General features: G+C 34.6%; 1 protein-coding gene across 11 annotated transcripts in view; it reads left to right on the top strand.

Annotated features, from left to right (window-relative positions):
- Window positions 1–16,121, top strand: part of CAPS2 (calcyphosine 2) — a 31,501-nt gene extending 15,380 nt beyond the window's left edge. For 8 of the 11 annotated variants that reach the window (XM_031589699.2, XM_031589697.2, XM_090138877.1 and 5 more), the window contains 10 exons: window positions 989–1,108; window positions 2,007–2,081; window positions 2,909–3,004; window positions 3,111–3,204; window positions 4,911–5,026; window positions 9,977–10,053; window positions 11,375–11,529; window positions 12,032–12,151; window positions 13,230–13,326; window positions 14,636–16,121. In XM_031589699.2, the coding sequence (XP_031445559.2) occupies window positions 989–1,108; window positions 2,007–2,081; window positions 2,909–3,004; window positions 3,111–3,204; window positions 4,911–5,026; window positions 9,977–10,053; window positions 11,375–11,529; window positions 12,032–12,151; window positions 13,230–13,326; window positions 14,636–14,811 (1,126 nt within the window). In that variant the 3' untranslated portion in view covers window positions 14,812–16,121. The remainder of the gene's footprint in view (window positions 1–988; window positions 1,109–2,006; window positions 2,082–2,908; window positions 3,005–3,110; window positions 3,205–4,910; window positions 5,027–9,976; window positions 10,054–11,374; window positions 11,530–12,031; window positions 12,152–13,229; window positions 13,327–14,635) is intronic. The other 3 variants (XR_016465920.1, XR_016465919.1, XM_090138889.1) reach the window with 3 other exon arrangements.
- The last annotated feature ends 269 nt before the right edge of the window (window positions 16,122–16,390 follow it).

Raw genomic sequence — 16,390 nt, 5'->3', positions numbered from 1 at the left:
TGCTGTAAACCCTTCTGTTGGCAAATGTCAGAACAATATTCAGTAGTGCTGCAGCTGCATCAGGATGAACTTTCAATTTAAGAAATCTCTCTGTTTACCTTCTATATATAACCATGCCAGAACTGCCAAACAAATTGGTATCAGAGAGCAAAATGTTAATCGAGGAAGATTAGTTCAAAACTCTTGCACAACACATCTATTAAAGAAAGTGCAAAAGGTTTTTTGATTTGTTTTAATAGAGCCAATCTTGCAGTAAAATCGTTGTAACTGATACATGCAAAAATAGCTCAGTGTGGATCAAAGAGAACTTTATAAACATAAGTTGTATCAGCCATACAAAATTATCTTTCCTTCTGATTATGAATTATTTCAGTAATGAGAGTATTTTTAAGGGTTCTTTTCTCTTGTTTACTTGTTAAACAGCTACAGAGAATATCAAAATGTTCAGAATCCAGTTAACCTATTATCTGTGAGATGGGACTTTGAGTTCCTATAGATTGGGTGAGTGCCTTGGCAGTGGAGGTGCCTGTGTTTTTGTTGAGTGATGCTGCTAGCCGGTACTAGTAACTCCCATCACTGATTGTGGAGGGATAAAGAAAATTGAAGATGGAATATTTACTGAAATGAGGAAGGGGAGAATAAAAAATCTCCATAATTCTAAAGAAATAAAGTAATAAATGCATCCATGCAAAGTATACTTGTTCACTACCAGATTATTTCATATACTTGATTTAGAATAATAGATTTCAGAATCGTAAAAGCAAATAAAAAAACCCCTCAAAATCTACCAAATCCAAACAAAAGAACAACCACCAAACAAATAAAAATAAACACCTCTCTCCCCAAATTTTTTCAACTGTAATAGCTAAATTCAATGTGCTACTGTTGCATTATTGTGAGGTTTTTATTTTTCAAAGGAAGAACATATAAAATCTGAAGTACCAACTTAATACAAGTTAAAAGGCTTATACCTGCTCTTTTTCATCAGAGCTGTCATAAGTGATCCAGAACAATCCACACGAGATGATGTCTCCACAGAAGCTCATGGACATTTGGGACTTGGGACTGCACCCATGCGTTTTAGAAAAAGAACACTGCATGAAACGAAGTAAGCTTTCTCTAGTGGTTATTTGCTTAGAAATATTCTCTTTTTTGTTGTTATTTTGGGATCTGCAGAGTCTCTCTCTGTCTTTCCAGGTGTTTTATTCCTGACTTGGAACCAACAGCTTAATCTCTTTCTAGACTCCTCATTTTGTATAATTGCCTGGGATCTTATTTGTGGATTCTCTGTGTATAACGTTTGATTCACAGTATTTATAAAACATGGCAGAACCAACTTAATCTTATATTGATATTGTTCATCACAGAGTTTTGCCAACCTTTTTTGCATGCTTGAGATCCTGTCATATCCTTTTAGAGACTTCCATCCTGAGGTGCATGAAACTGCATAAATATACATCCATAAATACTAATGTAGATCTTCACAGTGTAATCATGCTTTTCTTCTGTGTTTTGATTTCTTTTGGAGTAATTAACTGTATTGGCATTTAAATTTTATTCCTGGCCTGCAAGTATTGAAATCATAATTCCAATGGCTTAAGAAAAATTGGGAAAACATTTTGCTTTTCAGCATTTCATGTTGAAATGTGAATCTGCATTTCCTGGTTTTATTCTGCTAATCTTTTTCAACATGCAGGCAAACATGATGGATGGTAGAATTTTAATTCTTGACAAGTGTTCATAAACAAAGTATCCCATTCATGTCTATGCTTTCTGTAGATGTACTCTCATATGATGTAATTACAGAGTGCCTTCCACATTGCAACTCTGAGTTGCTTCCTGATTCAACTACAAGGATCATCTCTTCAGCCAGTTGCCACGGATACCGTATTTCACTTTTTTTTTGTTGGTTTTTTTTTTTTTTGCTGTTCTGGAACGGCTGAATTTCATATAACATTGTTCTGTGACCACATAGATATCACTAACATGCAGCATTATTTTTACAGAATAAGGACTAAATCAGGATTAACTGAAAGCATGCTGTCTAACAAGCTACGCTTTGATAGTAGGATTATATCCAGGTAATTACAATTTTTTTTTGAAACTTTTCAATTCTGTGAATGTATGAATAATGATAGTAACTCTTTTGAAATAATTAATTATAATGAACTTCCTTTGTTGTATGTATAGGAAAAAAATGAATATGCAGTGTAGGTATATATATACATGTGCATTTACGGTACAAAATTTGACCTAGCTCAAGTAGTGGCACTGTACAGCATTAAGATCCATAAGTTATGTTATGTTACTGTCATGTCTGTCATAGAACAGTGAGGTGTCTGTGCAGGACAACCATTGCATATCAGTTAATGGAAAATTCTATGGTCTTGTCTTATGGTATGTGGCAACCACTGTGAATGGAAGGGATGGGTTTGTGTCTCATTTGTGGATTCTTGCATATTAACCTTGTAGGGTTAGGGCAGCTTTGAAACTGATCTGAATTCAGTAGTGGTGGCATAAACATGTTCTTCAGCTCTGATGCAGTGAACTGCCAAGGATTCAGCAAAATAGCTTCATATACCATAATAACTACACGTAGTCCAGGTTTAGGTAATCCTTTAGTTAATGAATGAAAATTACATTGATCTACTAAAGCATGAAAATTTGATAGACGTTCTTAACATGATGGAGAGCAGAATATTCTATGTGGATTTGTTCACAAATCCAGAAGCGGAATTCTACAGTGGTTTAGAGAAAGTAGATAACTTTTAAGAGGAAAAAAGGTTGTGCAATATGGAAGAGTAGATACAAAGTGGGTGCTTAAAAATAGAAGTACTGCTTGTGTTTGGGTTGAGTTAAAGGTGCGTGTATGTAACAATGTAAATATACTTTTCAATTTTCCTTCCAGAAATGGTCGTGATGCTTGTAGGGACTTGATTGGATTCTTTTTTACGTGTGACAGATCCCTTACTGTATATGAATTCCGACAGTTTGGAAAAAATAGGTATGTTAAGTTTCTTTTAAAAAGGTTTTAGAAAATGTCTTTAACTTTACTTAGCAAACATAACAAAATGTAATTGTTTTAAGATTGTTTCTGAATTATTTCACAGAACAAATGCCTTGCCTTTCATTCAGAAGGGAGTTTATCAACATCAGCGAGGACAAAAGAAGGGAGAAGCTTATGATCTCAGTGATTTCTACATCGTAAGTATTTTTCTGTTGAACTCAAGGCAGTGATGTTGGCGAATTTGAACTAATATTTAAATATTCAAATTTAAAATCCTGGTATATCATTTAGGGAAAGACTTTTGGTCTTCCCTTCAGTAGCATTTTCAATTTACACATTTTTCGGGAGTCTAACTTATTTTTCATGTTTTAGAGATTCCTCTTTTGGCTTCAGTTTGTAGTATTCCCACTAGAGGGCAGAAGACTGCAGACAGTGTAGACCTATTTGTAGAAAAAACGATTCACGAAGTAGAGTCCTGAAGATGAAATAGCCAAAGCACTCTTTAAAAAAGTAATGATCTTTCCAAGGTTTGCTGGAATTTTTGACAAGAGTCAATGTATAAATATGTTTAAGCACGAGGGAATTGTACATTAATTGGTTTTAACCCAGGAGTTTGAAAATATTGACCATCAGCTGTCTAAAGAAAGCTTTTGTTACTTTTTTCTTGCAGAAAGTGATTGAAACATCATTTGAATAAGTAGCATGTCTAATCAAGTTTATACTTATTTGAGCATTGGAAACTTCATCCGCCAGCTAACCTCATTAATGAGTATGAAACACATTGGGTTAAGTGTTCCTGATTTATAAACACTAGCATAATTTTTCAAATACAGTATGTTTTGTCTGCATCCTCCTGAAAATCTGAAATTTAGAAAAAACAATGTATTTGAGTGAAGTATTGAAATAGTCAGGGAGGACGTGGGCCCTCTCTGGAAGGAGACTGGAAACCTGGTCACGAGGGATAAGGAGAAAACTGAGCTGCTCAATGATTTCTTTGCCTTAGTTTTCACTAGTAAGGGCTCTAGCCACACTGCCTAAGTTGCTGATAGCAATGGTAAGATCTTGGAGAAAGTAATCTGCCTGCTGTAAGTCATGATGAGGATCAAGACCATCTAAAGAACTTGAAGGTGCACAAGTCCATGGAACCTGATGAGACCCATCCATGGGTTCTGAGGGAACTAGCGGATGAAGTTGCCAAGCAGCTATTCATCATATTTGAAAGGTCATGGAAGTCTGATGAAGTTCCCACTGTTTGGAAAAAGGGAAACATAGCAGCCATTTTCAAGAAGGGAAAAAAAGAAGATCCAGGAAACTACAGGCCAGTCAGTCTCATCTCTGTGCCTGGAAAGATCATGGAGCAGACCCTCCTGAAGGCCCTACTAAGGCACATGGAAAAATAAAGATGAGGTGATTGGTGGTAACCAACTGGTAGGGTTAGTGAGACACTGGAACAGGATGCGCAGAGAGGTTGTGAATGCCCCTCTCTGGAAGCATTCAAGGCCAGGCTGGATGGGGCTGTGAGCAACCTGGTCTAGAGGGAGGTGTCCCTGCTTATAGCAGGGGTGTTGGAACCAGGTGATCTTAAAGGATAAAGAGAGAAGAGTAACAGAGAAGTAGAGCCAGGCTAAGGAAACAACAATCTGTAGTCCTTCATTCCTAAACTGTGAATTAAGGCACAAGAGGCCCTCTTCCCAGATAAACTTCTACATAGAGGATAGTATTTCATTTTGAAGCAGGCAGCTATTTTTATTTACTACTAGAAAAGCTGTTTAGAAGGTTAACTGTCATTAGCTACATTTTTTTGTCATTACATACCTAAATGTTAATAGTCATACTTTTTGAAAGTCGTTGTATTTTACAAATTATGTGACCTGTTTGTAAATAATTGTACACTTCTCAACAGGGAGCTAACCTAACTTTCCAAAGTGTTGATCATAATCTTCCAAGAAGCATCAAGCAGAATCCAATTCTGACCCTTCGTGTAATAGGTATTGATGAAGCTGCTATGGATTTTCTAAAGTAAGTGCCACTGTTTTTCAAATTAGTTTTCCCTACTTAAGCAAAAAGTCTTTTTTATAAAAACATATAACTTCTTACTTATACTGTTAAAAAAAATAAATCTGTATTTAGGAGAAATTACTAATAAGCATGAGAGGATATATGTAATTTATTTATGGAACGATAAGGAGTAATATAAAAAATGAAATTAGATATGAAGCTATGTTATTTGCTTTGAAGTTTTTTTCAATACAAAACCTTATGAACATTTTTCAATGTAATGAACTAATATACTGTGTTCAGAAGAAAAATAACTTTTTGTGATTAATGTTATAATTGAATCTGCTGTGAGGCCTATATTAAAAGCTTATGTTAGTCATAATGATACAAGTGTTTGAACACAGTCAATGGAAGGACAGAAGGTTTCTCTGTCGTTTTTTTTTTTCTTCTCATTTTTCTGTCTCTTTTCTTCCAGATATTGCTACACGTTGTAGACTGCAGGCACTGGGGCAACTCATTTGTTTTCTATAATGATCCCCGTGTTCCAACAGAATCTTTTATCACATGCTCTTTCCCTCAGACTCTTCAAGTGTGTATATTGCAAATCTGCTTTAGCCTTTTGGAGTAGAGAGGAATGCTCCTTTCTGCACCAGAGGGTGGTGCTTGCCTCACAGTAGCAATTCTGAATTACTGTTGAAGAATACAAATCCTGATAGCATTCTCTCTGCTACTATATCAAACACAGTCCATCAATTTTAGAACAGATGGCACAGGCTCATATCAGCAAATAATAATTTGATATTGTATGATACTGACTGTCTTAAGAATTAAAGTGTTAATTTTGCTACATTGCCTATTTCTCCCCTCCCTATTTCAAGTGCATGAGGTAACAGAAGGACTAATTTTTTACTACGTTATATCATTAACAATATCTACGTGAGAAATCAAATTATGCCATATATTGTCTTTCCAGTCTCTTGTTATTTGTGTCTCGACTGGTCTGGTTTGCTATGGCGAAGAACTATGGAGAGAGAGGTTTTGTCTGGTCCCTAAATCATTGTAATCATGGTGTGTACAGTAAGCAGTCATTAAATGACACTTCTGATTTGAACATTTACTCAGATGTCCTGCAAACTTCATAATAATGAGAAATGAGTGATCTTAACATGTTTCATTAGAACACATGGCCTAGATATTTCCTCAGATTATCTGCACTTGATTTTTTTCCCCCTTTCCTGCTGAAATAGAACTTGATAATATCTGAGGATGGGCTGTGTCGTCTTTTGCATTTTCTCTCTTTTATGAACAGTGGGATGTAAGTATGATGAAAACACAACTCTAATACATTACATGGTAAAGCAGAAAAGCTTTTTTGGAGCAGAATTTCTATGCTTGCTCTTTCAAAATACGTTTCAGTAAATTACATTGACTATAGAGAATTTCATAGAACTTTTTCAGTTAATCCCCAAGTATGTATTATTTTTCACAGTCAGTACAGTTATCTCACTATCTGCAGAAGTAAACAGTCAAGGCAATGAACTGTCTTTCTCTGTGGTTTCTGGTTTTTATTGTGAATACACTGTTTCTTACCACAAAAAAAAAAAAAAAAAAAGAAACAAAGTATGAAAATGTGTTGCCTGAATATGGAAGTTAATTAAGTTTGAAATACCATCAGTTTGATTATTCAAATTTTGGTGAGAAGTTTGTTCCTGTTGCCTCTTGTCCTGTCACTGGGCTGCATTGAGCAGATCCTGGCTCAGTTGTCTTTACTTTCTCCCATCAGATATTTGTACACACTGGTAAGATACCCCTGAGCCTTGCTTTCTCAAGTCCAACCAGTCTCAGATCACACAGCCTCTTGACTTGGAACAGCGATAACAAAGCCTCAATTAAATACATTCAGTATGTAAAGACTACTTTCATCAGAACAGTTTAATTGACTATTATTTTTCTTTCTGAAACTGTTTAGATGCATGAAGCTTGTTCTCAGTTGCAGTAATTCACTTTAATATCTCTTTAACTGAAAGCTCTGCAAAGGGGCCATAGTGAGCTAACAGTCCACAGAACAGTATATTCAAACTTAATTGGTTGTAGAAAGGTATATCTGTATGATACTTACTGCTAATTGCTCCCTCTTTGCATTTTCATTAAATAATATAGTTAAATTTTGGATAGCTTAGGTAGGATATTTTACATCTCAGAAGCATATCATTTTTGTAAATATCTTCTTGCATTTGTTGCTACTTTTCTACCTGTGAATTTGGAGTTGATCCAGTGTTATTTCTGAAGGCTCTCTCTTCAGGCTAAAATTTCATATTTTCTGCTACTTGTGATGGAACAAGTTGTTTCTTTCTTCTGCATTCTCTCTAACTGAAGTGTTGTGGGTTGTTTTTTTTTTTTTTTTTTTTTTCCAGATAGTTGACTAAATTTCAGATTGTGAAATCAGTCTATTTTTTCTGAACAGTGTTTTTGAAGGGGATGATATTGAACTGTAACTTATTCTTCTCTGGCAGAATACTCTTTTACCCTCATTACTATATTTAGAGAGAATCCTCCTCAGATAGAGTCTTAAAGGAGTCTTGAAGGTCTATTGCAGATTTACAAGAGCAGCTATGTCCTGCTGTCACAAGTTATGAATCTTCTGTGTTTTAAGTTTATTTTAGAGTGTTATGCCCTGTAGGTGGCTGTTGATGGTAATGTACAGTTTAGGTGGTTTGATATGAACAAGTTCATAGGGACTTCATAATGGAAGGTACACAAACTGGAGAGAAGTAAATTCTTAACAGACAGGAGAGAAGTAATTCTTCCTCTGAAGGAAGAAGTACTCCTTCATGACAAGGCACTGGTGAACAAGCAGTTCTAAATTGGCAGTAGAGCTTTTGCATCTACCTTCCTATTCTGATTAAAGTAGTTGCAGGAGTAGGAGTAGGTTTTCTTTTGTTTTGTTCATTTTCTTTGTGTAGATTATTTGCAACAGTATTTTTTCTATCAATCTTCGTAATGATTTCTGACTTGGGATTCTGGAGGGACCTTTTCAGAACACAGTCACTTGCCAGGAAAAAAAATACACAGTTTCACTATAATTCCTTGTTCATGCCTACAATGTACTTATCCAGCTTTAGATCTATACCCTTGCTATTGTTTGTACCCTCACCAGATGAACTTAGAAAACAAACTTCATTAACAATACTGAGTTTGCATTCATTTATTTTGTCAGACATACAGTTAGCATTGTGAATGAAAATATAAACAAGGTCAGAAACTCAGTCTTTGTTGCATCAAATTCAATGTCAAATATATGTAGCTAATCCTGCTTTCTACAGGAAAAGTTGCAAACCAGCGTGTTGTGGAATGATGCTTTCTTTTTTTGTGGAAAGCTGCTTGTCTTTCTCCTGTTTATTAGTGGTTGGCTTGTATTTGAAATGAGAAGGCTCATGCATTTCCCAATTAGGCTCTCAATAAAACCTGAAGTCCCTCCATTTAATCTCCAGTGCAAGAGAAAATTTCTGTGATTAACTGGCATTTATAGTCAGTTGTTAAGACTCCTATATGGTCTCTTCCTGTAAGTGGGCATAGTAAGGAGAAAAAAAAAGCCCAGAAATTTGTAGTGTTAACATATCTGTCATTAATACGCCTCATTATTGCTTGTTAGTTACCTGGACACATTTCAAGATATTAATTTCTTTATTTGAGAGAGATTCTTTTTTTTTTTTTTTCTGGAGGATTTATGATTATCTGTGCAATGTCCAAATAAATACACATCAAATCTTTGTATGTGTTTTCTGGGAGAAACTTTGGAAACAACTTTGCTGATGTTCCTTTAAAATGGCTGATTAACACTGGAACAAATAGGAGAAACTATATGAGATTTTGTTACCCTGTTTATTCATCCTTTTAATGCTCAGTGCCTCATCTTTCTGAGTGTCATCAGATGTTAAAAGTAATTGGAATCTGCACAGACTATTTGTAACAATGAGGTTATTGAAAGAATAAGTTCATTCAGATCTTTGTCTCCAGTGTCTCCTAAGGTTACTAACAATAAAGATACATGAATGTAGAACACTTATAGTTAATTCTTTTCTTGCCACTAGTTTGTTCTAGTCATTAAGTTCAAAGACTGTGAGGGAAACATTTTCCTTAAGAATATATGTGGAAAATACATGGGATATTTTATAAACACATACAGGAATTTCCACCTCTTGAAATTTCTCTGAGCTACCTCACAACATTCTTTGGATGTGACTTCTATTCACAGTGTCCCATTCATTAGCTCTTCTTTTTCTTCTTTTTTCCTTAAGCACGTTTTTAGAAATCCATGATTCGTTTATCAGAATATTTTTAACCAATAATCAGCATATGAACATGTTTGCCTTCCTTAAGGTCTTCATGACAGAAAAATCCTCAGGTCCTCTAGTGTTATGCCAATCTAATGGCCATTCCTTTTCTGAACAGTGTCCCTCTTTCAGCTTGCAACATTTTCATATCTCCATATTTAGTGGATTTCTGGCCGTTGCTTTTTAGCCTGGAGAATGCACACTCACTGCAATTACAAGGTTTGTAGTTCTCTCTTACTGCTCTGAGGTGTCTTTGATGGACCATGTTCTCCTTGGTTCGGGACATATCTGTCAATCAGTTGAATGAATACAGTCATACGGAACCACACTTGGTGACAGTGTGTGAAATATCTGAATACTGACACAGAAATTTTTAAGTAATTCTGTTCTTCTTATAAATGCATGATTTATAAATTAGCAGAGGAAATGCTAATGGAACATTGTCAGACAAGAATTTCTGTACATCTGCAACTATTGTGTGTGTGCTGCATCAAACTTGATCAGTTGATCACCATGCTGGTAAGGGCAGCTTAAGAATCAAATGTAAAGTTAAAAATGCGTTTCTACTACAGCTATTTTCCATCAAGTAATATTACATGTGATTTTAACCAACCAAAACAAATTTTGATTATTCTAGAGATTCCTCCTTGAAATTCAACCAAGAATATTCTGAGCAATTGATTGATGACGGCAAAGTGTTCAAGAAAATTCAAGGTTTGTGTCTACCAGAACCCCCTTGATTTTAATTTCCATATCTCTAATATTGTTCAACACAAGGAACAGTGATGACAGTTCAAAGATTCTATTTGAATAAACAAAATTAAACAAGAGGTAGTTGTCAGAATATTATTGGAACCTAATATTGGAATAAACCTATCATAAGAATGCTTTCTACTCTCATTTTCCTTTAAATGGATGGTCTGCTTAATGATTTTGGAAAGAGTGTGGAATAATTGTGAATGTAATCAATATGATATTACTCTCTGTGATGACAAAATCTTTAAAATATGCTAAAGTGTAACACTAATTCTTTGTTAAACTGGCATTAAATTAAAAAAGTACTGATGAAATGTAAAAACACGTTCTCATTTCATCAGTTAATTCTATGCTCAGTAGTTCTTCGACCATTATTTCTACACATTGAGAAGTTGTTTTTTCATACTCTTTTAACAGTGATCATACTAAATATGTGAATACAATTTCGTATCTAGAATATGCAATTGAATTTTACCAGGTTCCTACCTGTCTTATTTTGGACAAGGACACAGCGTTGTGTTTAAAGCTGTGACAAGATGAGCATCTTACTGTGCTCTTGCTGTGTAACTGGTAGTCAACATAAACAGTTCAATTGTAGACTCTAGAGTCCACATTTCATGAGTCAAACCTGTTTTCAGCAGGTGCTCCTCAGTCACTGCAATCTTCTTGGTCATTTACTTTTAGAAAAATAGTTGAAATAATGAGGAGGGTTTTTGATCTTCTAGTTCTGCCTTTTTTTTTTTTTTTTTTCTTCCTAGCATAATGCACACAAATTGATTTCTCAATTATCTGAATATGTCTAAAGTTTGCTGCTGTGGCCTGGAAGAAGGCAAGACATATTTTCATGTACTTGTTTCGTTAGTGTAAAAAATGTATTCCTCTCTCCTCCATTTTGCTTTTGAAGAGTAGGTGCCAGTGAAAATGTAGTGAGATAATAGATGGCTTCTGTTATGGTATGCTGAGAAACTCAGACATCCCTGAAGTAAAACAGATGTTGATAACGCTGTCATTGTTACCATAGAAATTTTGGAATGATTTTGCAGACTTACTAATAGTTGTTTCTGGTTGCACATGTATTAGCATGTTTGTAGGCAGAGGAGGCACTCTGTATTCATTAATGGAACATTTGTTTTTACCAAAGAGCAGCATTACTAAGATGGATTGGCCGTTTTAACCTGCAGCATCACATGTTGTGGTTATGTTTACTTTTATAACAGCTCTGTAACTTGTGGTCAACTTTGGCTGAATATTGTACTCTTTTCTTTCTGTAAATCCTCAGGTATGCTCAGAGAGACATTAAGTAAAAGAGGAGTTAGAGTTGTAACAGGCTTAGGAAAGTATTTCCGACACATAGACAAGAATGGAAATGGTTTTCTTTCTCAGGCAGACTTTAAAGAAGCTCTAAAACGATTCCATTTGGAAGTGCCTGAACAGGTAAGTCTAACTGAAATTGTAATAATGGACAGTATCTCACTTTAATTTACTGAAATGCTTCTTTTCTTTGCTTAAATCTATAGTTTAATATGGTTTAATTTTTTCAAGGCTTGTTTTTTTCTGGTGCTGCATTGGCATTTCTGCATTCAGTCCCTTATTACTTATTCTGAAATAAGTAAAAAGAAAATAAAGAGCTCTCTTTCTGAGGGATGAGTGGCATTGCAATTATTTTTCTTTTGGGGCCTTTTGCAGTTATTGTATATGATGCCATTTACTTATCAGTCTTCCTTTTAAATATTATTTTACAAAAACAATACACAACTATCAAAACTGCAAATAATGTGAATGATGGCTGTCAGTGACTGATGATAATTTGAATTATTTTGATGAATCTTCAAGTCAGTTTGGATTGGGCCATTCTTCTTTGTGAAGTTTGCACTGTAGCAATTGCTTTATCTCAGAACGTCGTGAAAAGCTTTGGCAAAATATTTTTAAATTACAGGACTTTGAATCCTTATGGCTTCTTCTTGATGATAGCAAGAGTGATAAAGTCGACTATGGAGAATTTATTCATGCTATAGCTGGAGAAATGAATGAATATCGGAAAGCATTTGTGAGAAAAGTAAGTTTTGCTGCACTGTAATTGTAGATATTTTGCAGTCTAACTTTGGAGTTGGTTATTTATTTGAATATTTTTCCTTACATTTTGTTCCCGGTAATTGTCTTTTTAAACTGTCAAATGAGTGAATTAAAATTAATGTAAATTAGAAGACTGATGCTTTCCACTGTTGAATGAAATTTAGTTTTGAACTCTGCCACCGAGAATCAAATATTTTGTTATTTTGAGGTTGAGTATGTAGCATTATTCTTACAGTTCACTCCAGTGTGTAAAGCATCTGGCACTCCGAAGTGGTATCTTCCAGAAGTCTGTTTCTGTATTTTGGCAGATCACTCTGTCTGTGATCTGTATATACTGTGTGCTTATTTTTTCCTCCAATGTCTGAAATAGGGGCAATAATACTTGCCTTCTTTGAAAAGTACAGTTAGAAGCGTTAAGTTAGTGAGAGTTTTTTATATTGGAAATGTCATTTGTTAAATGTGTATCTAGAAATTGGAAAGACAAACTGTAGTGCCAGTATATTGTGGAACCATTTCCAGTATGAAACACTGATTGCAAATCAGCCACTATTGTAGGGATGGAATATCATAACAATCAAGAACTATGACACATACTTTTATACTTTTAATTATGAAGGATCTGACTCTCCTGGCCTTGTTTATTGAGTGTGTGTATTAAAAGTAAACTGTTGGAACGAGAGTGAAGCTGCTGTAAGCAGTGCTGAAGAAGCCTCTATTGGAACAACATTGGAATCATACTAATTGGAGGAGGCAGAAAGGAAGCATCTTGACTGCGGATGCCAAGGATGTGCTAGAAATTTTGGAGAGAATACAATTTTTTTTTTGAGTTTGTGAGGGACAGAATTTAATGTGAAAGTTGTTGAAATAAAATGATTGCAAAATTCCGCAACGTAGAATCTTTTACTGGCATCCAAGTTGTCAGTGATGGAAGACTCAGTTTACTTATGTTAAATGGTTATGTCAGGATAATTAATTGCAAAAGATCTAAAAATACTAAGTATGTGAATATATTTGATCTTTAAATATTTCCTTTTTTTTTTTTTTAATTTTACCTTGTTTAGGCTTATATGAAACTAGATTTCAACAAAACTGGAAGTGTTCCTATGGTAGACATCAGAAAATGTTACTGTGCAAAGAAACATCCTCTAGTGTTGGCAGGTAATTAATATGAACGCAAAGAATATATCTGTAATTAATGAATTCACCATGTTAGCAGAGAAAACAGATTCAGAGACTGCTGCAAATACTAACTGTTTTTGTGTTGGCCTAGACTTCAGCTGTTGACAAGAACTTTTCTCCTCTGATTACCCATAACGTGAAACAGGACTGTAAATAGTATATAGAAGTATTGCAGTTCATCTACATAATTTTACTACTTTTATCACGCTGTGAATACTTCAGATATGCAGGCTTGGTTCCTTTCCTTACCTGTGTAGGACTATATTTAAGTAGTTGTATCTTAGCTCTTGTGTGCAAGTACTCACTGACATACATAGTATCAGCAGTTTTAAATTAGGAGGATGCTCTCCCTTTTATGTTACTGTTCTCTCTCAGTATACATAAGGTTTCCAAGTGACACGATTTTCTCATCACTTGAAGTTCCTTCTGAATAAATTATTCATTTATTTCTGCTCGTGGTTGTTCCTCTTTACTGAGGAAATGTTTGAGAATTCTGAAAAAATAATGAAGATAGCAGCGTGTTTAAACTCTTGCTGCTAAAAAAAAATAAATAGGAGTTTAAATCTTTGTAGGTTTCAGTTTCTAAAATAACATCTCCAATGCTCCAATGTATCAAACTCATTACTGTGAGAGTCTCCTTGATGTCTTGACCCCTTCTATTTTACCTATAGAAAAGATGATGTTTTTTGTTTTGCCAGCAACCTCAATAGTTGAGGTGTCATGATGACACACTGTGGCTTAAGGATGATGGACGTGCAGTTGTTTTCTGTGCTGTAATGTTTCTCCAGTTTTTTCCTTAGTGCAGTAAAAGCTATCTGAGTATAATCTTTATTAAGTCACAAAAAAGCACTTGTCAATTCCTGAATGTTTTTGAATGAAAGTCATATCTTAATGTGTTCCTAGAGCTTTGAGCTTCTTTTACATTAAATGCATGTTTTGTTACAAGTTTACCTCTGAATTACCAACATTTTAATTAAAGAATACATTGTTCAGTTTTCTCAGCCATTTGAGGAAAAATCTTTCTGATCTCATAATCCATTGAAACTGACTTTGGCCTCATGTTCCATTTCTATTTAATGCTATCATTTGCTGTCAAAGTAAGGTAAATACCACAGCTGATACCAAGTGAGCAAATGACTTCATTACCCCCTGTGAAGTCAGAATATTGAATTTGTTCAAGAAAAATATTTGCAAACTAAATTTTAAGTTTCGTTTCCTAAAATAGACTAAAAGCTGTATATTCACTGATCTTAGAAATGTATTTGATGGAAAAAATAAACTTTCACAGGCAAAGCTACAGAAGAAGAAATAAAATTGTCATTTCTAGAGACATTGGGAGAATCCTGCAGCAATCCTGAAGAAGTGTCCTATTCTGAGTTTGAAGATTACTATGAAGGATTAAGTATTGGAATCACAGATGATGATGATTTTGTTAACATCTTAAGGAACCCTTGGGGAATTTAGAGTGGAATAAGACAAAAATGAAGGAGAGACTCCTCCTAAACGAGAAGAGAGCTACATAAGGGAGGATTCGATCATGATGTGCATTGCTTAATAATTATTGCTTTATATTGATTTCAAGGACTGAACATTTTAGATGCTTTCAGAATCATACAAGACATGGTAAGTTTCTTAAAGTGCCTGTTGAGCAGAGATGACCAGTGTTTTAATATAAATGCTCTTTATGCACTTTCATGGCCTGTTCCCCATAGCAGAAGGCATCATTTAGTGGATGTTTGAATAAAGAGACTTATTTTAAAAGTAAGTGAGAATAGAATACTAAAATGTATGTATGAGTAATGCAAGAAAAAAAAAACAGTTTTATGATTGTTGAAAACTTCAGATTTGACAGTGTAGACATGTGATATCTTTTTTTTAGTTTTATTTTATAAAAATAGTATAATTGCTCTTAAAACATTATTTGCTTTGTTTCTCCTTTACTGTGTTGGTGATCACCCTGGAAAAGGGCAGGCCATCCTCATCCAATTTGGAGGATGTCTGCAGCACTGAAAATGCTGAGAAGATCACACAAATTAGTCTTGAAACCAGTACCCAGATCATCTCTACTGATCTTATTTTTTCATCTTCGTCAGGCATCTGAAGCTGAATGTTGAATACCAAGGGCTTAATAAGCACAAGTATATTTTGCTAAATTATGTTCAAATCACATTTGTATGTAAATACCTGACATCTATACTTAGAATTGCTGAGACTTTTTTTTTTAAATTAAGCAATTATATCCTTTGTCAGACTGATATGCAGAATTTCATGTCTAATTTAAAAGTATAGACCAGAAAAATCTATATTTAATGAGCACTGTTGCACCAAAAACTAAATTCTGAATTAAAATATTTCTTACTACTTCAGATATTCAGCCAGGTAAGCTTTTCTGTGTAATACATCTTTTTAATTCTGTAAAGTTAATTGTGTAAAGTAATAAAAAATGTGTTCTTAATAAAATATATATGTATGTATTGATACCTTTGGTTTCTATGTACCTCTCACCAAAATTAACAGTGTGTTGAACTGCATTTCTTAAGTTTATGCAATTACAGTCTATTCCTTTTCCCCTTGCTTGTCTGACCAGTTTTGAATTTATAGCTTGGGGTTCAGAGGACCTCCCCCTGAAACAGAATTTGTGTTCTGCAGAAATTTAAGGGCAGTGCTGAAATGAATGCTAAAATGAGGGTCTTGAGACCCTCTGTGTCCAACTGGTTTGTTCTAGATATAGCATTTTTGTGTTCTAATTACTTTTGTTTTTGTTATCATCTGAATATTTGTAGCCTGACCTCTCTTGTAATTAGAATTGCAGTTTCTGCTCTAAACCTTCAAATGAAGGATTTTTTTTTTTTTTTTTTTTTCCAGTTCTTTTGAGGCTGCAGATGTCTGCATTGGTTTATATAACAAAGCAAAATTCTGTTAATGCTTATTCTAAGAAGAGTTCTGATGTGGCTCATTACAATCTTTTTATTCCCCATTCCTGCCGAAATTTCTCTTGCTGGTAAGGTTTTGTCAGTTGGTCGTGGAACTGGTGATTCTGAAA

The sequence above is a fragment of the Phasianus colchicus genome, chromosome 1 (genome assembly GCF_987193195.1).
Source record: "Phasianus colchicus chromosome 1, bPhaCol1.hap1.1, whole genome shotgun sequence".
Lineage (NCBI taxonomy): Eukaryota > Metazoa > Chordata > Aves > Galliformes > Phasianidae > Phasianus > Phasianus colchicus.
This window is presented reverse-complemented; position numbering and strand designations above follow the sequence as displayed.